Source organism: Diabrotica undecimpunctata, chromosome 4 (assembly GCF_040954645.1).
Source record: "Diabrotica undecimpunctata isolate CICGRU chromosome 4, icDiaUnde3, whole genome shotgun sequence".
Taxonomy (NCBI): Eukaryota; Metazoa; Arthropoda; class Insecta; order Coleoptera; family Chrysomelidae; genus Diabrotica; species Diabrotica undecimpunctata.
This window is the reverse complement of record NC_092806.1, coordinates 76072798-76095966: the sequence shown is the minus strand read 5'-3', so window position 1 is coordinate 76095966 and position 23169 is coordinate 76072798. Positions and strand designations below refer to the sequence as shown.

The following is a 23169-nucleotide window of genomic DNA, read 5'->3' as shown; positions in this document are numbered from 1 at the left end:
AACTACAGAGGATTGACGTTGCTAAGTACATGTATGAAACTCTTCAAAAGATAATAAACAAACAATTAAGAACAATGACAGAACACACATCAGACGACGCACAAAGTGTATTTAGTAGGAGTATAAAGGATGATATATTGTTTTAAAACAGATAACACAAAAAGCGCTGCAAGAGAAAAACATATACATAGTATTCCTTGACATAGATAAAGTACCAATACAGAAACTATGGCAATGCCGTAATTAGTAATAATACATCAGATAATTTTACAATAAATATAGGCCCAAGACAGAGAGGAGCACTTAGTTCAATACTATTTATAATATTTATTGACGAAATTATTAAGACATACACAACAAGAAGTAAAAAACTGAATGTAAGGTTTAGAAATCTGCAAAGAGAGGAGCTCGGAAGGAGTATTTGCTGACGACTGGGTGCTAATTGCAAAAACTAAAAAAGAACTTCAGAATAATTTGGAAATATGCAAAGAAGTAATCACTTTTAAGCTGCTTTTTTTTGTATTCTAGCATTTTTTCTATATATTTTTTAGTTGTTGATTTATTTTGAAAAAAAGGGGATTTTTTGAAAAATTTCGAAAATGTCTTCATTTTAAACTCAGATTTTTCTGCTTCACAAATCATCTAAGCGGATTTTATTTTAGTTATAACCTACTTTAATTCTCATGCAAATCACTTTTACCAGTGGTCATTTTGAAGGTTTTTTAAAATCTTTAAAAAATTTTCCATAAGTTTTTCACTTACTCAACATCATATAAGCTTAATTATATATCCAAACAGTTTTTCAGACAAAATCAAAATTTTTGGAGTTATTTGCGGAAAATCGTCTAAAAACGTGAACTTTCAGTCACGAATAACTCCAACAGTATTGACTTTTCGAAAAAACTCATTTTTGAAAAAGATCATTTTTGCCTTAAAATTCACTACAATGTTTTTATTGACAAACTTTTTTCACCCTCAAGTTGGGGTGGCAACCACCCCCAGAAGAAAAGCACATATTGTCATAAGGTAGATTTTGATCTTTGAGCTATTTTTTAACTACTGTCAAAATTTCAAGCAAATAGATGCATATAAAAAAATTCAGAGGATTTTTCATATCTTGAACTATAGTTAAAAATGTCATTATCATTACAATCATTTGTGGCTTAACCCCATATAAATGCAATATTTAATTTAAAGATAATATTGAACATTGACTAATTAAGTATTTATTTCTATTGACGTAATTCCTATCAATTATGAAAATATAATTTAAACAATTTTAGAATGTTGGGAAGCGGATCCTCACCGTAGACCATCATTTGAACAGATTCTAGATGATTTAGACAAAATTGTACATTCCTCATTCACACAAACACCACACGAAAGTTTCCACATCATGCAGGATGACTGGCGGCAAGAAATCGAGGAAGTTCTATTAGATCTTCGCAGAAAAGAAAAGGTAATTTCCAATCTCTACAACCATTTCATTTCACTAGCACCTTAACTAATACTACTGAATTATTTCAGAGGAAATTTATTTATTTGCTCTATAATGTACCGTTAAATATAATTTTAATTCTCACAATTTTATTTTTTCTTTTTTTAATTTTTGCAAACAGAAACAGTTGATTTTGTCAAGTAATGTAGGCTTGCCGTTGCCTATGTATTGTAATAATACATTGTATTCGAGATTTATAAGCCGTAGTCTAAAATTATTTATTCTTGGCACAGGGGCGGACTAAGGCCTAGGCAACCTAGATACGTACCTAGGGCCCGAAATTAGGTTTTTCTGTTTCAATTTTTATAATTAATTTTTAATTATTTAACAGAAAAACGTGATATTTACAATTATTGCTGAAACGTATCCGGTGTGGACGAGCGCTTCCGTGCTTATGCATGTACACACGCGAGTGTCGATGTATGTAAATAGGATAGAGCCTTGCGCCTAACGAGCCTAACTATGCACATGTTTAAAAATAAAACGTAGGTATTTAAAATCAGTGTCTCCTAACCGTTACGTATTGCATCTTATGTGAGATTTGTGATATTGAGTAAAAATAAATTTAATTGAAGATAATGTTCTTCTTTATTTTTAGTACATAGTCTTTAAAATAAGTTCCTATAAATAAGAGGAAGTGAAAAAGGAAAACGGAAAGCAGATCGAAACTACTCTACAAAAATACCAGCAGGAAAAAAAGCAATTCCGATTGTGAAGATGAAACAAAAAGAGAAAATAAAAATTTTAAATCATCTTAACGTAATTATGAATCTAAAAGTTTTATAAACGATATTGCCTTATCTCCAGAATACTTAACGTATGTAACTTTCATCAGAACAATTAATAACGAGGAAAAAAGTTTAAAGAGAATTGTTGGCTTATACTGACACCAACACCTTATTGTAGTGTTACGTATGTAAATTATTTTCTAAGCAAACAACAGTAATGACAAAATGGACGAATTTTTGGAAAAATATACATAAAAAATTATCAGAGCATGAAAACTCCAGTGGCCACATTAACTGAAGTAACCACATTAACTTTAATTTTTATAAAATTACCTGACGCATTGACACTGAACTGGAAAAATAAATGATAAATGAAAAAAAATATATTGGAGCAAAGTACTTAAACGTGTGGTAGCGACAATTAAATTTATTTCTTCATACTCTTAGCGTTTCGTGGTAAAATGAAGTGTTTTTTAGTGAAAATAATAGTAATTCTATAGGTGCTTTGGAATAACGTATGGTCCTAAAGTTTTGGGAAAAATTTTAAAAGCATATAACTCTGACCACAATAATCTTATATTTTTATTAAATTATTCAGCAATTTAACTTAACTATCCTTATTATAAATCAAAATTCAAATGACAGACAAGGGACCATTATTTTCGATTTGCCTAATAATTCCCCTGACACGTTGCATCATCCTTTGGACGACCTCGGCGTCAATTTCTCTAATTTTTGTATATATGCGGCGTCTTAACTGTTCCTGATTTTGTGCTTCCCATCCGTTATTATAGACTTTCCGACTTAATATTGCCCAGAACTCTTCAATTGGGCGAGCCTGAGGTAGGTTGGGGGGATTGTCTGCTTTCGGTACAAAGGCAATGTTGTTAGTTTCGTTCCAGTCCCTTGTGATCCTCGCGTAATGACATGAAGCAAGATCTGGCCAAAAGACTATTTGATCATTTGCATGATGTGTGTTCACAAACTTAAGCAATTTAGAGAGACATCTTTAAATATAAATATTTGCGTTTAAGGCTTCGCCTCGAACAACACCAATGTAGAGGGCTGTGAGATAAAGCCAGCCTCAGAAATTGCACACCATACCAAAATTTTGTCCTCAAATTTTTTCTTACTTTTGAATTTTATTTCATCAGGTACATTTTTGTAATCGTTCGTGTAAAACCCATCGTTACCCTTCATCTCAGAGTTGGACAAAGTAAAATATTTTTCATCGTCCATCACGATCAACTTGTTGACAAAATGCACTCGCCTTAACGCGCGGCAACATCTCGGAATTCTCTCTAATTGATCCTCTGTGTATTTTGGAGCTTTCCTTCTTTTCCGGTAGATAATATTGTTACTCGATAGGGTCCTGTATACTGTAGTCTTTCCAACATGAAATCTTCTGGCCAGTTTTCGCTGTGAGACCCCAATTTTGTTCTTAGCTGCTTCAATCACTCTTGCCTCTCTTATATGGTTCAAAATCCGCGGTCGGCCACTTTTACGCAAGTTAACACATGGTATCCCTTCTTCACATTCTCTGATTGTGCGATAAATTGTCGATTTGCTTATGTTTTGATCTCGATAAATATTAACAATATCTCGTTTCGACATTCGCCCAACCATATTATAAACACCTCGACGAATATCAATTTTATAAGACTTTTGCAGAGCACAAACCAAAATATTCTGCTTTGTTTATTAAATGTCAATAACTGATGACATTTCAATTCCATGGCCTTCTTTGTTAAATGCATTTTGCTTCTCAATCAGACCAGGTGAAATTTTTCCCAAAACTTTAGGACCATACGTTATTTATCAGAGTCCGATCAATTTTTGCGAGAACACATGAAAAAAATATGCATACTGCGGCATCGGTACTATAAACTATTTGCCGTCTATAATATATGATGAATTTATTTCTATTATATCGAAAGATTTACAGCTCACCATAGTGAACAAAATAAAGAAAGCCAAATTTTGCTCTCTAATTATTACTTCAACACCTGGTATACCTCACGTAGATCAGCTAACCGGCATTATTCTCCATGTTCTTCCAAGTAGTATAAACGATTTTTGAGATTTCTACCTATATTTTCTCATACTAATGGAAACTAAGGGAAAGTTATTTTAGAATTTTTAATAATCGAATTTAAATAATAGATTAGACATCACTAATTATCGGGGACAGTGTTATGATAATACGTTTAATATATCAGGTAAATATAATAAAACAACATATTTGTTTCTGCCCATTTTATACCATGCGCAATTCATTCAATAAAAAATTTGTTTATTAAAAATTGGAAACGCTGCTGTCACAATTTGCATAAAAATGACCACTTTTTCAATATTATTTGGGAACTGTACGTATTTTTTTTTTCTTTCAAGTTCTATACGTTCTATACAGGTGGAATGTATTACAAAAATTTTGTAAGAGCTTGAGTATTAAACCTATTTGTGACACCAGGTGGTCTGCTCGTTCAGATGCCTTGCATATTATATGCTTCAAACATTCAAACAAAACTCTTCAACAAAAAGACGAATCCCTAAATACAACAGTTTTTGATAGATTTCATAGATAGATGTTAGATAGTTCATTGATAGATGTAGTTTCGACAATTTAGAAAAATAACCAAAAAAGTGAATGATATTGGATACTAATGATAAAAAACGACAGAAAATACATAAAAATTATTTTATGGAGAAATTCCAGAACATCAAATAAGATTCAGTGGCAAAGGCATTTTAAAGTTAATGTTTTAAGATTCTTCAATAATTAAAAAACAAGAACACTAGAGTGTTATATACAAAATTTAAACCTAGCAGAACTGACAAATGAGGTATTACAATTTAAGACTTTTATAAGTAAAGAAATATTATTTCGCCTGTATTCATGTAGTCATTTATTTAGGAAAATAATATTAATTTATTTAACACTTTTAATAAGCAATTCAAGCTGTGAAAGATCATTTTCTGATTAAATGTTTTTAAGATCTCATTAGGTAGGCAAACAAAAATAAATTTTATCATTACTTTTATAGAAAATGAGATATTAAATAACTCTAATAATTATGATAAACTAATTGATGATTTTTCATTAAAATAAAATTAAGAAAAAAGGCAATATAACTAATCAATCTGGGTATATTTGTTTAAGTATTATTTGTTTTTAATAAATTATGTTTATTTAATTTCTTTACACTTATATTATTTTTTCTTTTTTTCTTGGAATTCGATAAATAAATAGAACTACATACCATATGCTTTGGAAAAATGAAAAGTATTTGTCATACACACTTATGCGTTAGCCTGAAAAATAGGCCCAGCATTACAATGTTGCCTATGGCTCACTTTAGCCTTAGTCCGCCGTGACGTGTCATCGACAACTGCGGTAGCCATTATCAAATGCGATGCGGGGGCATATCCAAACGTGACCTACTGATTATATCAAGCACTGATATAATTTTCCTCTAGTATCTGCCATACTAAATACAGAAATATAGCATATAATTGGTGGACCTAACACAAGAGAAACTGCCATTTTGATCACTTAGAATATTATCCATTGCAAAACATATTACGAGCTCAGTTACATAGGAACTGGACCAAAACCAATACGCAACACAATTTTATTTTTCCGAATTAGAATTTATCTAACTATTAACTATTATCTAACTATATAATAATTATAAAATAAACAAAAACAAAAAGTAATGTCTGGAGCAAATTAATTGGACCATCATCCAATCAGTGATAAATATTTATTTATCCAATAAAATCTCTTGTATGATTTTTCTGGAAATTATATTTTCAGGTGTGTAGAAAGTTCAGTTTTCAAGAAATAATTCATGAATTTAGTTTGCAGTTAATTTAATTTAGTTGCTTGTCATAATGGTTCACGGAAAGTGTTTATCTAAAGATTTACGAAATTCCATTGTTGCGGCTCATAACAAAGGACATTCTGGACATAAAATTGCCCAAAATTTAAATATTCCTCAAGGAACTGTGAGAAATATAATTTCACAATTAAAAAAAATGTTTAATATTGCAACAAAAGTTAAAACTGGTCGTAGTTCAAAAGATCACCGAAAGAGATGAGCATGCTATTTCGATACTTATTAAACAAGATCGCCGAGTTTCTTCTCGAGAATTGGGATATGGATTCTACAAGGAAGTTTTTACAAACATCTCAAATATTTAAACATATCACATTTTAAGCAAAAGAAAAACCACTTGTTACAAAGAAACCGATTTTTATGGGCAAAAGAGCATAAACGTCAATGTGATCCAATTATTTGGAGTGATGAGTCCAAGTTTGAAGCCTGTGTTCCTGTGTTTGAACATCTCCTTTTATTGATGCTAGGCAATGCTAGGAAGTACAATAGTATTACAAGAAGAATTCTTACATTCTGGTCGTATAAAACCCGACTATATAGGCCCGAATTTTATTTGAAGAAACACAAATTATAGTACATCACACTTCTACCCACATATATTCAGAAAAATAAAAATAAAAACAATCATCCCCAAATGTACCGAAAATGTCAGACAGTTCCCCTATACACATGATGGCTGCAAATAACGCAGATACTCGAGGAAGTTTATCAGTGAGTAAGTAATAGGATCAACAGGAGGTTACGTTACATCCGACTCCGCATCGACTTTGATAATACCTACTGCAGTCACAGATAAAACGCCCCGAAGATAAAATTCCAAGCCTCGATCTATCTTTATGTCTATATTGATGATAATGATAAATATTAGATTTTATTCCTAAGGTAAGGTGCTAGTTTTTTAAGTATTCTTTTAACCATGTATTAAAAAAAAAGTTTTTAATGCTTTCTGGTCATCAGGCTCGCAGATCATATGAAGAGGTAATTATTTAAATTATTTTTGTAGTCTAATTGTAGAACTTAAATTAATCAATATTTATAGGTATTGTTAAATGTATTTAATATTTTTTTTTTGTTGAGTTTACCGAAAGTACAAGCTGATTATAGCCGCAAATGTCAAAAGTGGGACAAAAAAATTTGTTTTAGCAGTGTTGGCATGTTTTTATATGTTGTATGCTTCAAATATAAAGAGATAAAGCTTTAGAAAAGTACATTTTGATTATATTATGTTATGAATTCTGCAATTTCTGATTTATATAAAACAAGAATAATATTTGTTTCTTTGGAGATTAATTGCAGTTAATTAAATATTTTTTGGCAATTGCCTTTTGATATATTAGGGTATAGATTTGGCAATCGTCAAATCAGCAGTTGTCAGATTGCAACAGATGTTTGCAATTAATCTCGAAAGAGACAAATATTTACTCGTTATTGTTTCATATAAATTAAAAATTGCATAATTCATAAAATAGTATAATTAAAATGTACTTTTTAAAAGCTTTCTCTCTTTATATTTGAAGCATACAACATATGCATTATACAAACATCCCAACACTGCCAAACCGAAATATTTAATTTCATGGTTGACATTCACGGTTCGTAGACTTACTAGGGTTGCCTCTTCCGACTAACCAATGAACATTAAGCCCGAAATTACATCACGAGAGTACAGTAATTTGAATCGTAACATTGTTAATCGTCGTTTTTAGGTCTTTGATGTGTGGAAAATAGTAAAGATAGTTATGAAATAAAGATGTCTAGTGGATTATAATACCTAATTATGGAAAACTGTTGATATGTAGACAGTTTGGTACTTAAAATTAATCAGAACCGGTTGTTAACGTTTATCCAATGTTAATGCAGGATTTACGTAAATCTAGGACTTCAATCTCCATTTTACACTCAAAATTTGTCGCGTATACTGAATTTCCATCAATACTGGATTAACTATTGAATGAATTACCGAATTACATAACTATTTTTTCCATTTTTTTAATATCTTTCCTTCACACTACAACCTGTGCCTGGCATTCTAAAATTTCATCAACATTATTATTACGTTAATACACAATGAAATTTTAAAGTTTTAACCTACCTTATAAAAAAAACGAAGACAATAGATACGATGTACAACTACAATAAATAACGTTTCTTCGATAATTCAAAATAAGTTTTTATAGAAAACAACACCAAAATTTCAAATAAAAAATATAAAGTAAACCGAGATATTTAAGAAACGATAAATAAAGCAAATAATAAACTGAAAGATAATTACCACGAACAAACTGTGATAATAAATGGGTTTTGTATTCTTGTGTACTCTGGTGACGTAACTCAAGCATCCCCACTCCAGTCGGAAGAGGCAACCATAGTAAGTCTACGAACCGTGGGTAAACTCAACCTTTTTTGTTATTTAAAACACTTACTCAACATCAACCACGCAGGGTTATTAGTAGGATGACAAACACAATAGTTTTAATGATTATGTACATTAAATAGTATAATACAATTTTATATCTCTTGAATAATTTAATACATTTAAATTTTTATCTGTAAGGTTAGATTTGAGGTCGTCTGAAATTCCATGTATTCTTCTTTGATTTTGGAAACATGGGCAGTCAATCAAGAAGTGTTTCACTGTCAATGAAGTGGAGCAGTTGTTGCAAATTGGTGGTGGATTTTTACTGATTAAAAATTTGTATATGACAGCAGTATGACCAGTTTTTAAACGGTTTATAATTACGTGATCTCGTCTACTTGTGGGGTTATTCAAAGAGCTGTTCATCTCTGGGTATATTGGGTTTAATTTGGTTGCTGAATTTTCCCATAATTTTGCCAAATTTTATTGCAATGAACTTTAATCAGAGGTGTCATATCACTGTAAGGATATTTTGTAATTTTTGTAGTTTCTTCTAAGTTAATACGGCTTGTAGTTGCTAGTTGATCCGCTTTTTCATTTCCCCAGATTCCAGTGTGCGATGGTACCCAAATTAAATCTGTGTCCTTTCCCATGGAATGAAGTATTTCTAATTCATTTTTTATTACTTGTATAATGGGATATGTTGTATAAATTTGCGTTAATTGCAATAAAGCATTTGATTTCACGCAGTGAATCAGTGATAACTCGTTTTGAGTGCGTCATTATCACAGAAAAAATTAAGACTTTTAATATAGCTGTAGTCTCGCCTGTGAGTATACTACAATTTATTGGTAAGTGTAGGAGTTTTCTTCATCAGAGTAGTAAGCAGCAGCATGCCCATTTTCCAAGATTTTACACATACTACAGGTAAGCGAGATGGGTCGGTAAGAAGTGAGCTTATCCTTAGGTTTATTTGGCTTGATGATGGGAATTATTACTACCTGGGACCGAAAGTCAGGAAATTTATGTTTTAGAAAACAAATATTAAATAAATCTAGTAAAACTAGTTTAGTTGTAAATGGTTTTTAAAAAAAAAGTTTTTTATAAATATTGTTGGTATGTCATCTGGTCCAGCCGAGGTATTTTTTTCAGAAATAGCAAATTCTAATTCTTGAAGAGTTATGGCGATGTTTAAAGGATTATTGATATCGTTTATGGTGATAATAGAGGATAGCAGATAGATTTTTGCAATGGCTTTGTTTACGAATTTTAGACCAAATGACAGCTGAAGGGTCAATGAATTTATAGAAGAGACATAATTTTCCCATGTATTTCTTTTGTTTTTTTTTATGATCTCGTTCTTTCTCTAAGTTTTTTAAAATTGAATAAATTTTCTTCCGTATTATGCTTTTTAAGTTTATTAAACGCGCGTTTTGTTAAAGGTAGAGTTAGTGAGATTTCGCTGGTCCACCAAGGCACTGGTTGTCTGTTACAAAGTTTAGTTTTATCGATATTAGTTAAGGATCCTTCTGCTATGATATTATTTAAGGACCTAATGTCAGTTTATGTCACTGCTTAATTGGAAATTTTCAATTTTCTTTTAGATGTCGATCTGATAGGAATTCCAGTTGGCATTCTTTAATTTCCAAGATTGATATATTGGGAATTTAGGAGATTGAAATTTATTAAATGTTATATGAATGGGAAATTGATCACTGTCATGTAGTGATTCTAAAGTATTCCATAAGAGATAAGTTGATAATGATTGGCTACATAATGTCAAATCTATGGCGGAAAATAAGCCGTTGTAAGAATTAAATCGGGTCGATTTTCCATTATTAAGTAGTATTAAATCTGAGGAATCAATGAAATAATTCATTAAGTTACCGAATTTGTCAGTTTAATGATATCCCAATGCCAGATGATGGCAATTCATATTACCTAAAATTATTTTTGGGTTCGGAATTTGATCTATAAGATTTCTAAATTCTTATAAATCGAGATCGCGGGGATGAAGCAGATATATATTGCAAGTGTTATGTGTTTTTGGTAAGTAACTGTTACAGCTACAGCTTCAAGACTAGTACTTAATGCAATTGGTAGCTTGTATATCTGTTCTAGTGAAGATAGCTACTCCGCCACTGGCTTAATGTGCGTTTGTGTTTTTTAGAAAACATTGATAATTTCGAAAATTTATATTGGTATTTTTAAAATGGGTCTTTTGAAGGCAAAGTATTTTAGGAGATAGTTCATTTATTAAGTTTTAATTGTTCAATATGGGTGTAAAACTCATTAAGGTTCCACTACATAATAAAAGAATCTGACATTAGATTTCGGATTGAGATTGCGGTTCATCGGACTCTTAAATTGAAGATGTTTTATTGGGGTTTAGTTTCTTCTTTAAACGGGTGATGTTGGTTTTTAGTTTTGAATTATGGATATAACAATGTATGGAGTTAAGAATATCGATTCGTTCAGTAGGTTCATTGGAATAATTTTTGGAGATTAATCTCATTATAATTTAGAATAAATGCGGGCGATCTGTTCTCTATTTTATCATTTATTCATTCCAGAGAAAGAGTGAGCTCTTCGCGGGAGTTTTTATCTGATTTTTTGAATTTTTTCTTAGGTTTGTTTAGAATAGGAGGCATAAAAGGTTGTGTGTTAGTTTGTAAATTGTTTTCAATAATGTCTGGAGAGGACGATATTTGTCTTTTAACTTGATTGGTTTTACTGGGAATGTTTATAGAAGGTGGAGATGTTTCCTCTGCTAGATTTTCGGTAAATGTATCTGAGACTGATGATGTATTGGGAGAAGGGTTTTGGGTAGTATTGTTTATAGGTTCTACTAGAATAGACATTGTTAAATTTGTTTGCTGATTAGATTCCTGAACTGTTGTTCTAGGTTGGATAGGTGCTGGGGAAGGGTTTAATGGGGTGAGATCAGTTCTGTGAGGACATTTTTTTTGTTTCTTTGTGACTAATAGTTTTACAATTTGAGCAGTTATATGCATGTGTGGAAAGGTACAGACGATACAGGGTGTTGTCATGTGATATATTAAAATAATCGGGGATAGACATATTTTCTAGGTGAGTGATAAATGTTTGCCTTCAAAAACTAAGGACATGGCTGTATTCTGTTTCAGGCATACCTATTCTTTAGATAGTCATCTTAGACACAGCAATGATACCCATCTTTTGTAGTTCTGCTTCTATAATGTTGTTAGGAATTGTAGGGCATGCATTACTACGAGTCTATCGGCTGGAGTAATCAATCTTCTTATTTCTATTTGTGACTTTTTTATGTTTACAAACTTCTAAGAGTGCAGAAGTGAGTCGACCGTACTGTTTGGGGAAAAATAAATACAATTTCGGTTGTTAGAAATTCTTGGTAGTGGTATTTAAAGTAATATCGTTTGAAGTCATGATATTTTAAGATGCCGCAAGTCCGACCCAAAACTGGTCGTCGTTCCTGACCTAGACCCAAACTTGTTTCTCTTTCTGTATTTTGCAGGTTATATTTCTGATATTTTTTATAATAATGGAATTTCGAGTATTCACGTCAGTCTATATTGGTGAGCACTAGTGTTGCACTACTACTTTATACGACTTTAAGCTTTAAACGTGGTATATTGTACCTTAGTCAGGACCGTACTCGTATTTAATATTTATAAAGTATATAGGAATAGAAATAATAAATAACACGTCTAATTTGCCATTGTTTTATACATATTTTGTGATTTTTGCCTCATCTACTGGTCAACAAAGGATGAGATGAGAAATAATATCTCTGTTCGTTTATCGATGCTTGATTTCAGCTAATACGATAGCGGTGCAGTCTACATGAATCAAATGAAAACAAGTCTAAGAGTTAAAACACGATACAGTGACGAGGTACAAAACAAAAGTTTTATTTATTTATCGCATGACAAGTGACGATTTTCAATAAAAATCTAATTACTTTTATTCACAGTAGAAATCAAGACGTTTTAATAGTTCGCTTAACACAGTGTAAGTGTTCCGCGTTTTGTGCTTCTTTGACTATGACTTCTATGGCCCAAAAAAATAAATCGAGAATGAAAATTTGGGAAAAGGTAGATGAAAGTGCCTATTATTATAAAAATAAGTTAACGTTCCTAGCCAACCTCCGTTTTGCAAAAAGTATTGAGTTTTGATATATTGGGCTGTATTTCGTAAAATAATAAAAAAAATAAAATTTTTGTAGAAAACTATTATCGGCATGACTAGCTTAAAAATTTGTCAAAACAATTTTCTAGACCTTTATTAGTTTTGGGTTACCTATTGGATGGGCGCGCGCATAAATTTGTTTTGAATTATCTTATTTTTTAATCAATAATTTGGAAAAATTACCAAACATAAAAATTTACGAAAAAGCCATAAAATGAATAAAAAAAAACCTCAATTTTAATATGAAAGAATTTGCATTTGAGTCAATTAGAAGTTACTTAGAAAACTTTGCTGAAACATTATAGGCAAGGCAATGAAGCAGTAAAAGACCCAAAACCTACTAATTTTTTGCAGTTGGATGAATCTCAATGAAACTTGTTGCATTCGATTCGTAAGAACGTCAGAAAATTTTGTGAACTAAAGTGATGATGTAGAAATGAAAATTGCATTATTGAACAAGAAAATGCATATTCCAATGTGCGTTTCGAAGTAATAAAAAATGATAAATTTGTAATTTGGAATAATTGACGGAAATGGGTCCAATTATTACTCTGGTTTTTTTGGGTCACTGAACACGAATATCATAACGGCGATGGTCTCTGAGGCACCTGGTGCACCTGGGCCTCGTCTCCTGTAGTTTTGTGGAAATTCGACACAAAATCAGTGCAAACTCGTTACTGAGAGTCTTTTGAGCTTGTTGAACACTAATATCATGTCGGCAACGGTGTGCTCGTCATCTTTGTGCGAGACACCTGGTGTAGAGTTTTGTGGAAATTCGGTATAAAATCAATGCAAACTCGTTACTCGGGGGTTGTTAAGATCGCTCAACACTAATATCATGTCGTCGATGGAGTGCGAAATACCTGGTGCGCAGAACAGGGCCTGTGTCTCCTGTAGTTTTGTAGAAATTTGATACAAAATCAATACAAACTCATTACTCGGTGGTTTTCGGGTCGCTGAAAACTAATATAAGTGTCGGCGATAGTGTGCGGGTCACCTGGTGTCCAAGACGATCTCGGCTCCTGAAGTTTTGTGTAAATTCGATCAAAAATCAGTACAGACTTGTTAATTGGGGGTTTTGGGGTTGCTGAACACTAATATCATGTGGGCGATGGTCTTCGACGCACCTGTTGCCAAGGATGGGCCTAGTCTAGTTTGTTTGTTTGTGCATCGGAATGCATCGCACACCATTGCCGACGTGATATTAGTGTTCAGCGACCCAAAACCCCTAAGTAACGAGTTTGCACTAATTTGTATCGAATTGTCACAAAACTCCAGGAGATGAGGCCCAGATGCATCAGGTTCATCGGAGACCATCGCCGTTATAATATTCGAGTTCAGTGACACCATAAACACCAGAGTAGTAATATTGAACTCATTCCCATAAAGATATATTTCCCATATATTTCCGAATTACAAATTTATCGATTTTTATCACTTCAAAATGCGCTTTTTTCCTTGTGCAATAATGCAATTTTCATTTCCATCTCATCAGTTTAGTTCACAAAATTTCCTAACGCTCTTACAAATCGAATTCAATAAGTTTCATTTAGATCCATCCAACTGCAAAGAATTAGTTTATTGCTTCATTGCTTCCCTTAATAAAACACATAGTTTTTTAGAGCAACAAATATTTTTCGTCATAAAAATTTATACAAATATCATTTACATTAAAATTCCTTTTGAATTTACATTCTAGAATGTTTATATAATATTTATATTTAAAATTTTATATTACTTGTAATGGTAAACCTTGTGTTAAAAGATAGCATATTTTAACTGCACTCTTCGAAATTCAATCAACAATATATTTTGTTGAATATAAATATAAAAAGCAATGAAAATGGTAAGTATTTAAAAATGTCCCTTTTCTAAATAGTTTTTTACTTTTTTTAACTACCTATTATATATATAGTGTTTTCATACGGTTAATTATTTGGATCAAAAGTATTTCTTTGTAAGTCTTATCTAAAAATATTTGTGTGATTTTTTTACTTCGTTATCTTTTTTTTTGAACTGAAATATTTTTCGTTTTGTTCGCAAAAACAAAAAAGATAAGAAAGCTTATTTCTGCGTATTTAACTTTAGTTTAGTTGTAGTCTTTAGTCATTTTGGATTGTTTTTGATTTACTAAAAAAATTAAAATGACGCATTCGCGATCGTCGGCAATTTCGTCATTTAAGCGACTTCGAAATAGGACGCATTGTATGCATGAGCGAGGCCGGTTTTGGTTTACCGGAAATTTCATGAAGAGTTGGAACTAATCCGTCAAGGGCGTTAAAAGTTTGGAGGAGGTATTCGACCATCTCCTCCAGACTTTTGACCCGATGCGACTTATCGGCGTCGGGGAGGGTCTAGACGTCCTAGAATATTGCAAGGCTGCGATTTGTGGCATCTTAGACTTCTTGCTCTCAGAAATAGACGGGACAGTGTACATCAAGTAAGAAATAATTTAGTTGCAACTACAAGAAGGGTAGTCTCAAGAAGAACAGTTAATCAAATATTACTTGGACTGTGACTGAGAGCTTACCGACCGCTTTTGGTGTTACCTTTGACACCTCAGCATAAGGCTCGACGTTTAGAATGGTGCAGAGCTCGGCAAAACTCAAATGGCCAATGGAATTTTGTCTCCCATTTTGAATTTTGTAACTAGGCGGTTATTGGAGGCGTTTCGTGAAGTTCTGATGTAGCTCCATGAACAAAACGCGGTATACGTCCGTGCGCTTCCTAAGAAGCGCACAAACATAACCTGAAAAATTAAAAGAGTTCATGTTGTTATCTTCTTCTTTTAGTACTCTATCCGATTATCGAACGTTGGCGATCATATTGGCAAATAATAACTTTGGATTAAGTATCCTCGGAGCCAGGATTTTCTTCTTCAGCATGGGCCGCTTCTTCCGGCGATCTTGCACTTGTATTATGAGGTGTAGGAGGTTATACCTCTTTGGATGTCTCATTACATCACCAAAATATTGTAACTTTCGAATTTTTATTGTTTTGATTGATGCTATACAGCAATGTGGAGAATATGTAGCAGCGTATTAATCTGATTTTAAGGTTTAATGAAATATCTCTATTAGCCAGAATTTTCGTTAGTTTATAGAAGGCAGCTCTGGCTTTTTCAATGCGAAATCTTATTTTTGCTTATATCCTAGTTATCGTTAACATTGGCGCCCAAATAGGTGATATTATGGATTCTTTCTAACTCTATTCCATACGCTCTGATGTTCACTGTTTTGTTGACAACCAAAGTTTTGTCTTAGAAGTCTTAAGCTTTAGCTCATATTCAACACATGTTTCGGTCACCCTGTTTTATAAGTAGTTGCAACTCTTTTTCATTGGATGAAGTCAGTACCGTGTCGTCTGCGTATCTGAGATTATTGACATGAATCCCGTGGATTTTAATCCCTGCTTCGTATGTTTGCACATTGATGTCAATACAAATTTTTGATAATACTGAGGTCTTTGTCATCAATTCCCACATGCTTTAAGACAATTATGAGTTTGTCGTGGGTGACCCGGTCAAAGGCCTTTTCGAAGTCGATAAAACACAAATACATTGGTTATTCTATATCCCTAAATCTTTGAACCAGGACATGCAAACTGAATAATGCTTCTCTGGTTCCAAGTTTGTTTTTGAAACCAAACTGTGTTTCGCTTAGTTTAACTTCTATTTTATTGTAAATTCCCGAGTGAAGTATTCTTAAGAAAATGTTCAGTACATGGCTCATTAGGGCTCATTTTTTGGTATCATTATAAATGTTGACAGTAACCAATCTGTTGGTATATATTTCTGTATCTGTTTCGTATATTTTATTAAAGAGGTGTAAAAGAGAATGTTTGCCTTTATCGTCGAGTAGTTTGATTATTTCGCTGAGAATTTCATCTGGACTAGTTGCTTTCCTATTCTTTGATAGTTGTATAGCTTTTTCCATTTCATCGAAGGTTATGTTTGGACCAGATGATATAAAAAGATTTTCTTTGTCATTACGTTGTCCAAGTTCTAAATTGCATACAATGTTTTCTTGTCTACCTTTTCCTACTTTAGTATTTTCCCCCATTATTAGAATTATGTTTCTTGTTTATTTATTCAAATGACTTATTACCATCTTTATATCATCATAAAATTTCTCTATGTCATCTTCACTACTGCTCGCTGTGGGCGCATAAATTTGGACCAGATTAATATATACTGGCTTTGAGTTTAATTGAATCATGATGACTCTGTCCGAAATGTAACTTGCAGATTTAATATAACTAGAGGCTTCATTATGTACAATGAATGCCACGCCATTCCAGTGCTTTTTGCCTTCTTCTCCGGAGTAGAATGCGTCGTGGTCGTCTATGCTACATTTACCAGTTCCTGGCCAGCGCGTCTCGCTTATCCCAAGAACTGTTATATTGAGCCTTATTATTTCGTGTATGGTGTTTTGTGTCTTACCGGGCTCGTAGTGACCTCTCACATTCCATGTGCCTATTCCCATACCTGATTTTATTCTTATTTCTTTTCTATTGTCACAGGGATTTCGATGGATAACGGCTTGGGAAGCCCTGTGTGCTTGTCTTCTCCTGATGGATCTTGGTGTCCGAGAACCATGATCAGTATACATTTTCTTATCATATATGTCAGTGCCATTATGAATGAATGTTTTTATCATAGACATATAATACTTAGTCTGTGTGCTGCAATCTAAACCGTAACGTTTAATGTAACAAGTCGAGTGTTTGCGACGTTAATATTACGTTTATTAGATATTATTAAATGTGTAATTAGTAATGAGTAATAATTAATTAAGCAAAAATAATTTCATCATTTTCATTTTATTTGTTTATATATTTAAATATTTTTTTAATTATATATTTTTTAATTCACTATAACATCAATTCAAATAACGTTGTTTGAGGTGTTTTTATATTATTGCCCTAATAATTCAATAATTAAAGAAGATTACGTACTTTATGTGCTCGCGCAACCAGGTAGGAGTTAAAAAAAGGGCTATATCTCAGAAACTATTAAAGCTATAAAAAAATTTTTGCACAAATATTTTAAGGTAGTCATGCCGAAAATTCTTCTTTATTTTACGAAGTATAGCTCAATATATGAAAATTCAACCCTTTTTCAAAATGCAGGTACTTTATTTATTTGAATTTATTATAGGCTAAACAAGACTGTGAGTCTGGTAAAAGAAGGACATCTGCAAGACACCCAACTATCGAAATCTTAACGTATGTGCCTCCGTAATGAAAATGGTACAAAAATTAAATGTATCTTTTTTTTAAGATTTTTAGAGATTTGTTAAACAAAAATAATTACTTAATTAATTTTAATAATCAATGCAAAACAATTAACCACACTAAATAAATATATAAAATAATTCGTTTTATAATATTTTAGGAGCTGCGGTGTAGAGAGGAAAATTTAAATAGGGCCCAATTACAACAACGAATGCATGAGGAACAACTGAAGCAAAAAGAACAAGAATTGCATGCTAGAGAAATCGATTTACTAGAACGGGAGCTATTTTTTATGATAACTCAACAAACTCCTACGCCTATAAAAAGGAAAGGTATGCATAACTAATAACTAGAACTATTGGTTTCATTAATTAAAATAATTGTAAATGTATCTTTTTTGTAATTTTCTATATCGATCTAAGGAAATAACAAAAATAATAAAAATAAAGCACATTCTCAGGCAAAATCGCTACAAGAACAACACCATTCAGAAAGCTTCTTCTTCTTCTTCTTGTGCCACGCCTATCGGAGATTGGAAATCATCAAGGCTATCCTGACCTTGTTTACAGCTGTTTACAGCAGTTTACAGCAATTAAAAATTAACAATTTTCCATAGAAATTTTATAGAAAACCCTGTGTACTCTCGCGTGAAACTAAGAATGGCTTGGCTACTAATGGGAACTCCTGGAAAGTAAAGGTTTAAATGCCTGTTAAATCAGGACCCAAAAGATGCTCGATAGTAGGTAAAATAGACCCTCCTCTGTCATTCAGCGCTGTGGAGGCGGAATGGCAGCTGTAGGCCGGGAAATACTTTTGAAGCACTACGTTTATTATCCACGGACTGTCAGCAGGGCGGCTTCCGGTCCGTTTTCCCTGTTTCCCCTTTTTTTGATTTCAAAAATTGGGCTGCTTTGGGGTAACTCCGTTTTAGATAGCACGTGGAAGACACTCATCGCTTCTAGAACGCCGTCACTTCCACTTGGATATTTTCTCCTTCCTCACAGTCTGACTCACTTGTTCGCTTCTTCGTATTCCTGTCTTTCTTTCTCTTCTTCTTGATCACTGTAAGGATTGTGAACTAATTCTTATTTTCAATCATTCTCTGAATCATTTCACTCACTGTCACAAAAGTTACACCTGGCTTTCTTTCCATTCTGCTTCTTTCTACTGTCCATCTGTTGCACTCCAACATCGTATGTGCCACAGTGTCCGGGTGTCCGCAGTATAGGCGTTCATCCGTGTCAGCCTTTCTGAACCTGGGAAGGCAGACTCCACAGTGCCCTGTGAACACATGCATGCGTTAGAAAATAATCCAGTTGCCTGTGACCACAGTCTTTCCAGTGTGCCACATCTTCCATGCTGTTTCATTCTTATTGATACCTTTCAGTTGACCTGTCCCTTTCTTGTCTTCTTTCGGCGATAGTAAGGTAATCTCTTTTCCCATACAGCTCTTTTCTTTCCACTGGGCACGTAGGCGCAGCTCGCAGCAAACTTGTTCTGTTAGACACGCCCACGCACATTGTTGTTCTACCCGTGGCCTGTTCCTTTTACCCTTCAGAATGATGGCTTTGGTCTTCTCTATCGGGTTCTACCGTGCCGACTGGCCTCAATTGAGTCCGGATATGAATCCCATCGATCAAGCACCTATAGGATTAGCTCAAACGCAGGGTTGGGATCAGTAATCCAGCACCAGCGACACTGGCGGAGCTAAATACTGCATTAGATGAAGAGTAGGAATCGATTCCTCAGGAATCAGTCAAAAAATTTAATAAGGTCCTTAAGAGATCGCATGAAAAGTGTAATACAACGCAGAGAAGGAAATACCCAGTATTAATTTTGATTTTTTTATGTTAATTTACTTTTATATTTATTGCATAATGACTTTCATTCATAACAGGTTTTCTTACATACAATATAATTTTTTAGTTACCAACTTTATAAATATCGGTGTCATTGCAATTAAAATTACTACTGCTCACAATATTTTCTACTTCTAATTTGACATAATCTGCTATGCAGACGACGCAATACTACTCTCTCAAAGTGAAGATGATTTACAACGTATGCTGCACCAATTTAATATAACCGCCAGAAAATTTAACACGTTAATTTCCCCAAAAAAAAGACAAAATGCATGGTTACAACAGCAAATCTACTGTAAGATGTAAATTGGATCTGGAAAGTCAGATAATAGAACAAGTGATGGAGTTTAAATATCTAGGCATCACATTATCTAGCTACGGAAAGCTCGAAACCTAAGTGGAAGATCAAGTGAATAGAGCAAACAGAGCCGCAGGCTGCCTAAATGAACGAATATGGAGAAATAAAAATACCGGGAAAGAAACGAAAGGCAGAATTTATAAAACAGTCATCAGACCAATAATGACATACGCGGCAGAAACAAGACCTGACACAGAGAGGACAAAAAGCATGTTAGAAACAGCAGAGATGAAAACACTTAGAAACAGGTTTTCTTACATACAATATAATTTTTTAGTTACCAACTTTATAAATATCGGTGTCATTGCAATTAAAATTACTACTGCTCACAATATTTTCTACTTCTAATTTGACATAATCTGCTATGCAGACGACGCAATACTACTCTCTCAAAGTGAAGATGATTTACAACGTATGCTGCAGTTTTATGGTAAAACACTATGGGACAGAGTTAGAAGTACAGATATACGACGTAGATGCAAGGTGGAGAACATCAAGAACTGGGTAAGAAATAGAAGAGTAGAATGGAAAGATCATATAAGCCGAATGACAACACATAGAGTAGTAAAGACGGCAAGAGACGGTTCCCCAGTAGGAAGACCACGAAAACGATGGAACGACAACTTACTGGAGGCACATTGAAAAACAGACAGAGTCATGTCTATATAAAAAGAAGAATAAGAAGAATTTAACATATATGTGGATAGACACTTGCACAACAGCGTAGTCAAGTTTACTCACAAGTGTATGTGTCTTATATGTATATGTCAAATTTAATTGTTTTTAGTGTTCTTCTTCTGACAGAACTGTACGAACATATCTCCTTGTTCATTTCTTTATTCCAATCTAAAATATCCACCATCATCTACCGCTCCCTTTCCCACTTTGGCGTTAGCTCACCGAGAATGATTTTAATTTCCATGTTCGACCTCTATGTTTGGTTTATCTGGCGTAGGAGCATATACTTGGATTATATTTATATTAATCGGCTTGTCTTATATCTGTAACATAATGATATATATATATATATATATATATATATATATATATATATATATATATACATATATTCAGGGATTCTACAGTATTCACGTATTCACTGTCTTCCCTCGATCAACTGCTTCCATCTCTCTCTGTTGTCCCATTCTCCATCGTTTAGGCCTCTCTTACTCATGACGTCGTCTACTTCGTTCCTCCAGGATCTTCTGGGTCGCCCTCTTTTCCTCCTTTCCATGGGGCTCCATTCGTTTATTCTCTTTATCCATCTGCTGTCGCTAGTTCTTCTTATATGTCCATACCACTTTAGTCTTTTTTGTTCTATATATGTTAGTATGTCTGTTTCTATCGATGTTCTTTGCTTTATTTCTTTATTACTTCTTCTATCCATTCTTGTTACTCTGCAGCATCTTCGCAGGCATTCCATCTCTGTTGCTACTATCTTACTGCTGTTTATCTTGATTATAATCCAATTTTCAGCCCCATATATCATAATACTTCGCACTAATGTTTTATAAATCTGTGTTTTTGTCTTCATATTTAGGTGTCTATCCCACCATACTGAGTTAAGTTGTGGGATTGCTGTTCTTGTCTGTCGTAATCTTTGCTTAATTTCTTCCTCTGTTGTTCCTGTTGTAATTTCTTCCCCTACAAATTGACGTTGTCGTCAATTTGTAGATCTTCTATGTCTTCTTCACTTGTAAATAGGTACTCTGTTTTCGCTAGCTTAATATCTAAGCCAGCCTTGGTATATTCTTCTTGTAGTTTCTTCTTGGTCTTCTTGATCTTTTGCAATCACTATTTGATCGTCTGCAAAACTTAACGTATATAGGTATTCGTTTCGTACCGCTACTCCCATGCTTTCGCATTTTCTTTTCCATGTAGTCAAGGCTTCCTCATAAGTATATTTTGAATAGGGTTGGAACAACCCTGCAGGAGCCCTTTTGTTGTGGTGAAGTCTCCTATGATTCTTGTTTCCATTTTAATGGACGCTTTATTTTCTTTATACAGAGCTTTTGTAGCTTCTATACGCCTTTCTCAGGTTCACAAATGCCAAATGCATATCTCTATTTTTTGCTTTTTTCTTTTCCAACAGTTGTTCCGTATGTATATGTGGTCTATGCATGATCTTCCTGCCGTGAAGCCTGCCTAATTCTCCCCAATTTTGCCTTTTATCGCTTACTCTATCTTTTCTCGCAGTATCTTCCCATATAATCTTCCTATTGATGATATTACGCTTATTCCTCTGTAGTTTTCGCATCGTTTTCTATCTTCTTTCTTAAATATAGATGCCATATATGCCTCCGTCCATTCCTTTGGGAGCTGTTCTCCGTTTATGGCTTTCTGAAATATCAATTTTATCATCCGGTGTAATTTTTTTGAGCCGTACTTTATAAACTCCGGTGAGATGCCTCCAGGTCCCGGTGCTTGCTTATTTTTGATTGCTTTTATGGCCGTTCTCATTTCCCTATTTGTTATTTCTATTTCGTGTTGTGGGGATCTGCTTCGTCTTCGCTTGTTTTCTTTTCCAATGAATTGTGGTCTTTGTTCCGTTAACAGTTGCTTGTAATAGTCCTTCCATTCTTTGTCCTGTATATTTCCCAATTTAATTTTTTCTTTTGAGTTTTGTTTCAATCCTCTCAGTACTTTCCATGACTCCGAAGTTCTTGTACCTCCTATGTATGTTTCAATATTTAAGCAGGTTCTTTCCCATTCTTCATTCTTTTGTTGTGTTATTTGTTTTTTCACTTCTCTATCTTTTTCTCCATATTCTTTATAAACTTCATCGTTGTTTGTAGTCACCCATTTTCTAACATAATGATTCTCTCCTATATAGGTATTACGTTTTAAATGTACTTTGGTAGGGACCTTTTTATAAGGATACCTACTCCATGTCTATGCGAGGATTTGTGTGTCATTTCCTGATAGTAGAAACTGTATCCATCTTATTTACATTCGCCATGATTTGGCCATCTTGTTTCGCTGATACCCATGATGATTATTTTCATTGTCTACATTTCATTAGTTACTCATCACTGTCTTCCCCTA

The 23169-nt window shown here is 33.4% G+C and overlaps 1 protein-coding gene across 3 annotated transcripts in view; it reads left to right on the top strand.

The window, feature by feature from the left end:
- Window positions 1–23169, top strand: part of slpr (mitogen-activated protein kinase kinase kinase slipper) — an 80863-nt gene that overhangs the window by 42031 nt on the left and 15663 nt on the right. For 2 of the 3 annotated variants that reach the window (XM_072529791.1, XM_072529792.1), the window contains exons 5-7: window positions 1284–1459; window positions 7083–7103; window positions 18065–18236. In XM_072529791.1, the coding sequence (XP_072385892.1) occupies window positions 1284–1459; window positions 7083–7103; window positions 18065–18236 (369 nt within the window). The remainder of the gene's footprint in view (window positions 1–1283; window positions 1460–7082; window positions 7104–18064; window positions 18237–23169) is intronic. The other variant, XM_072529793.1, reaches the window with a different exon arrangement.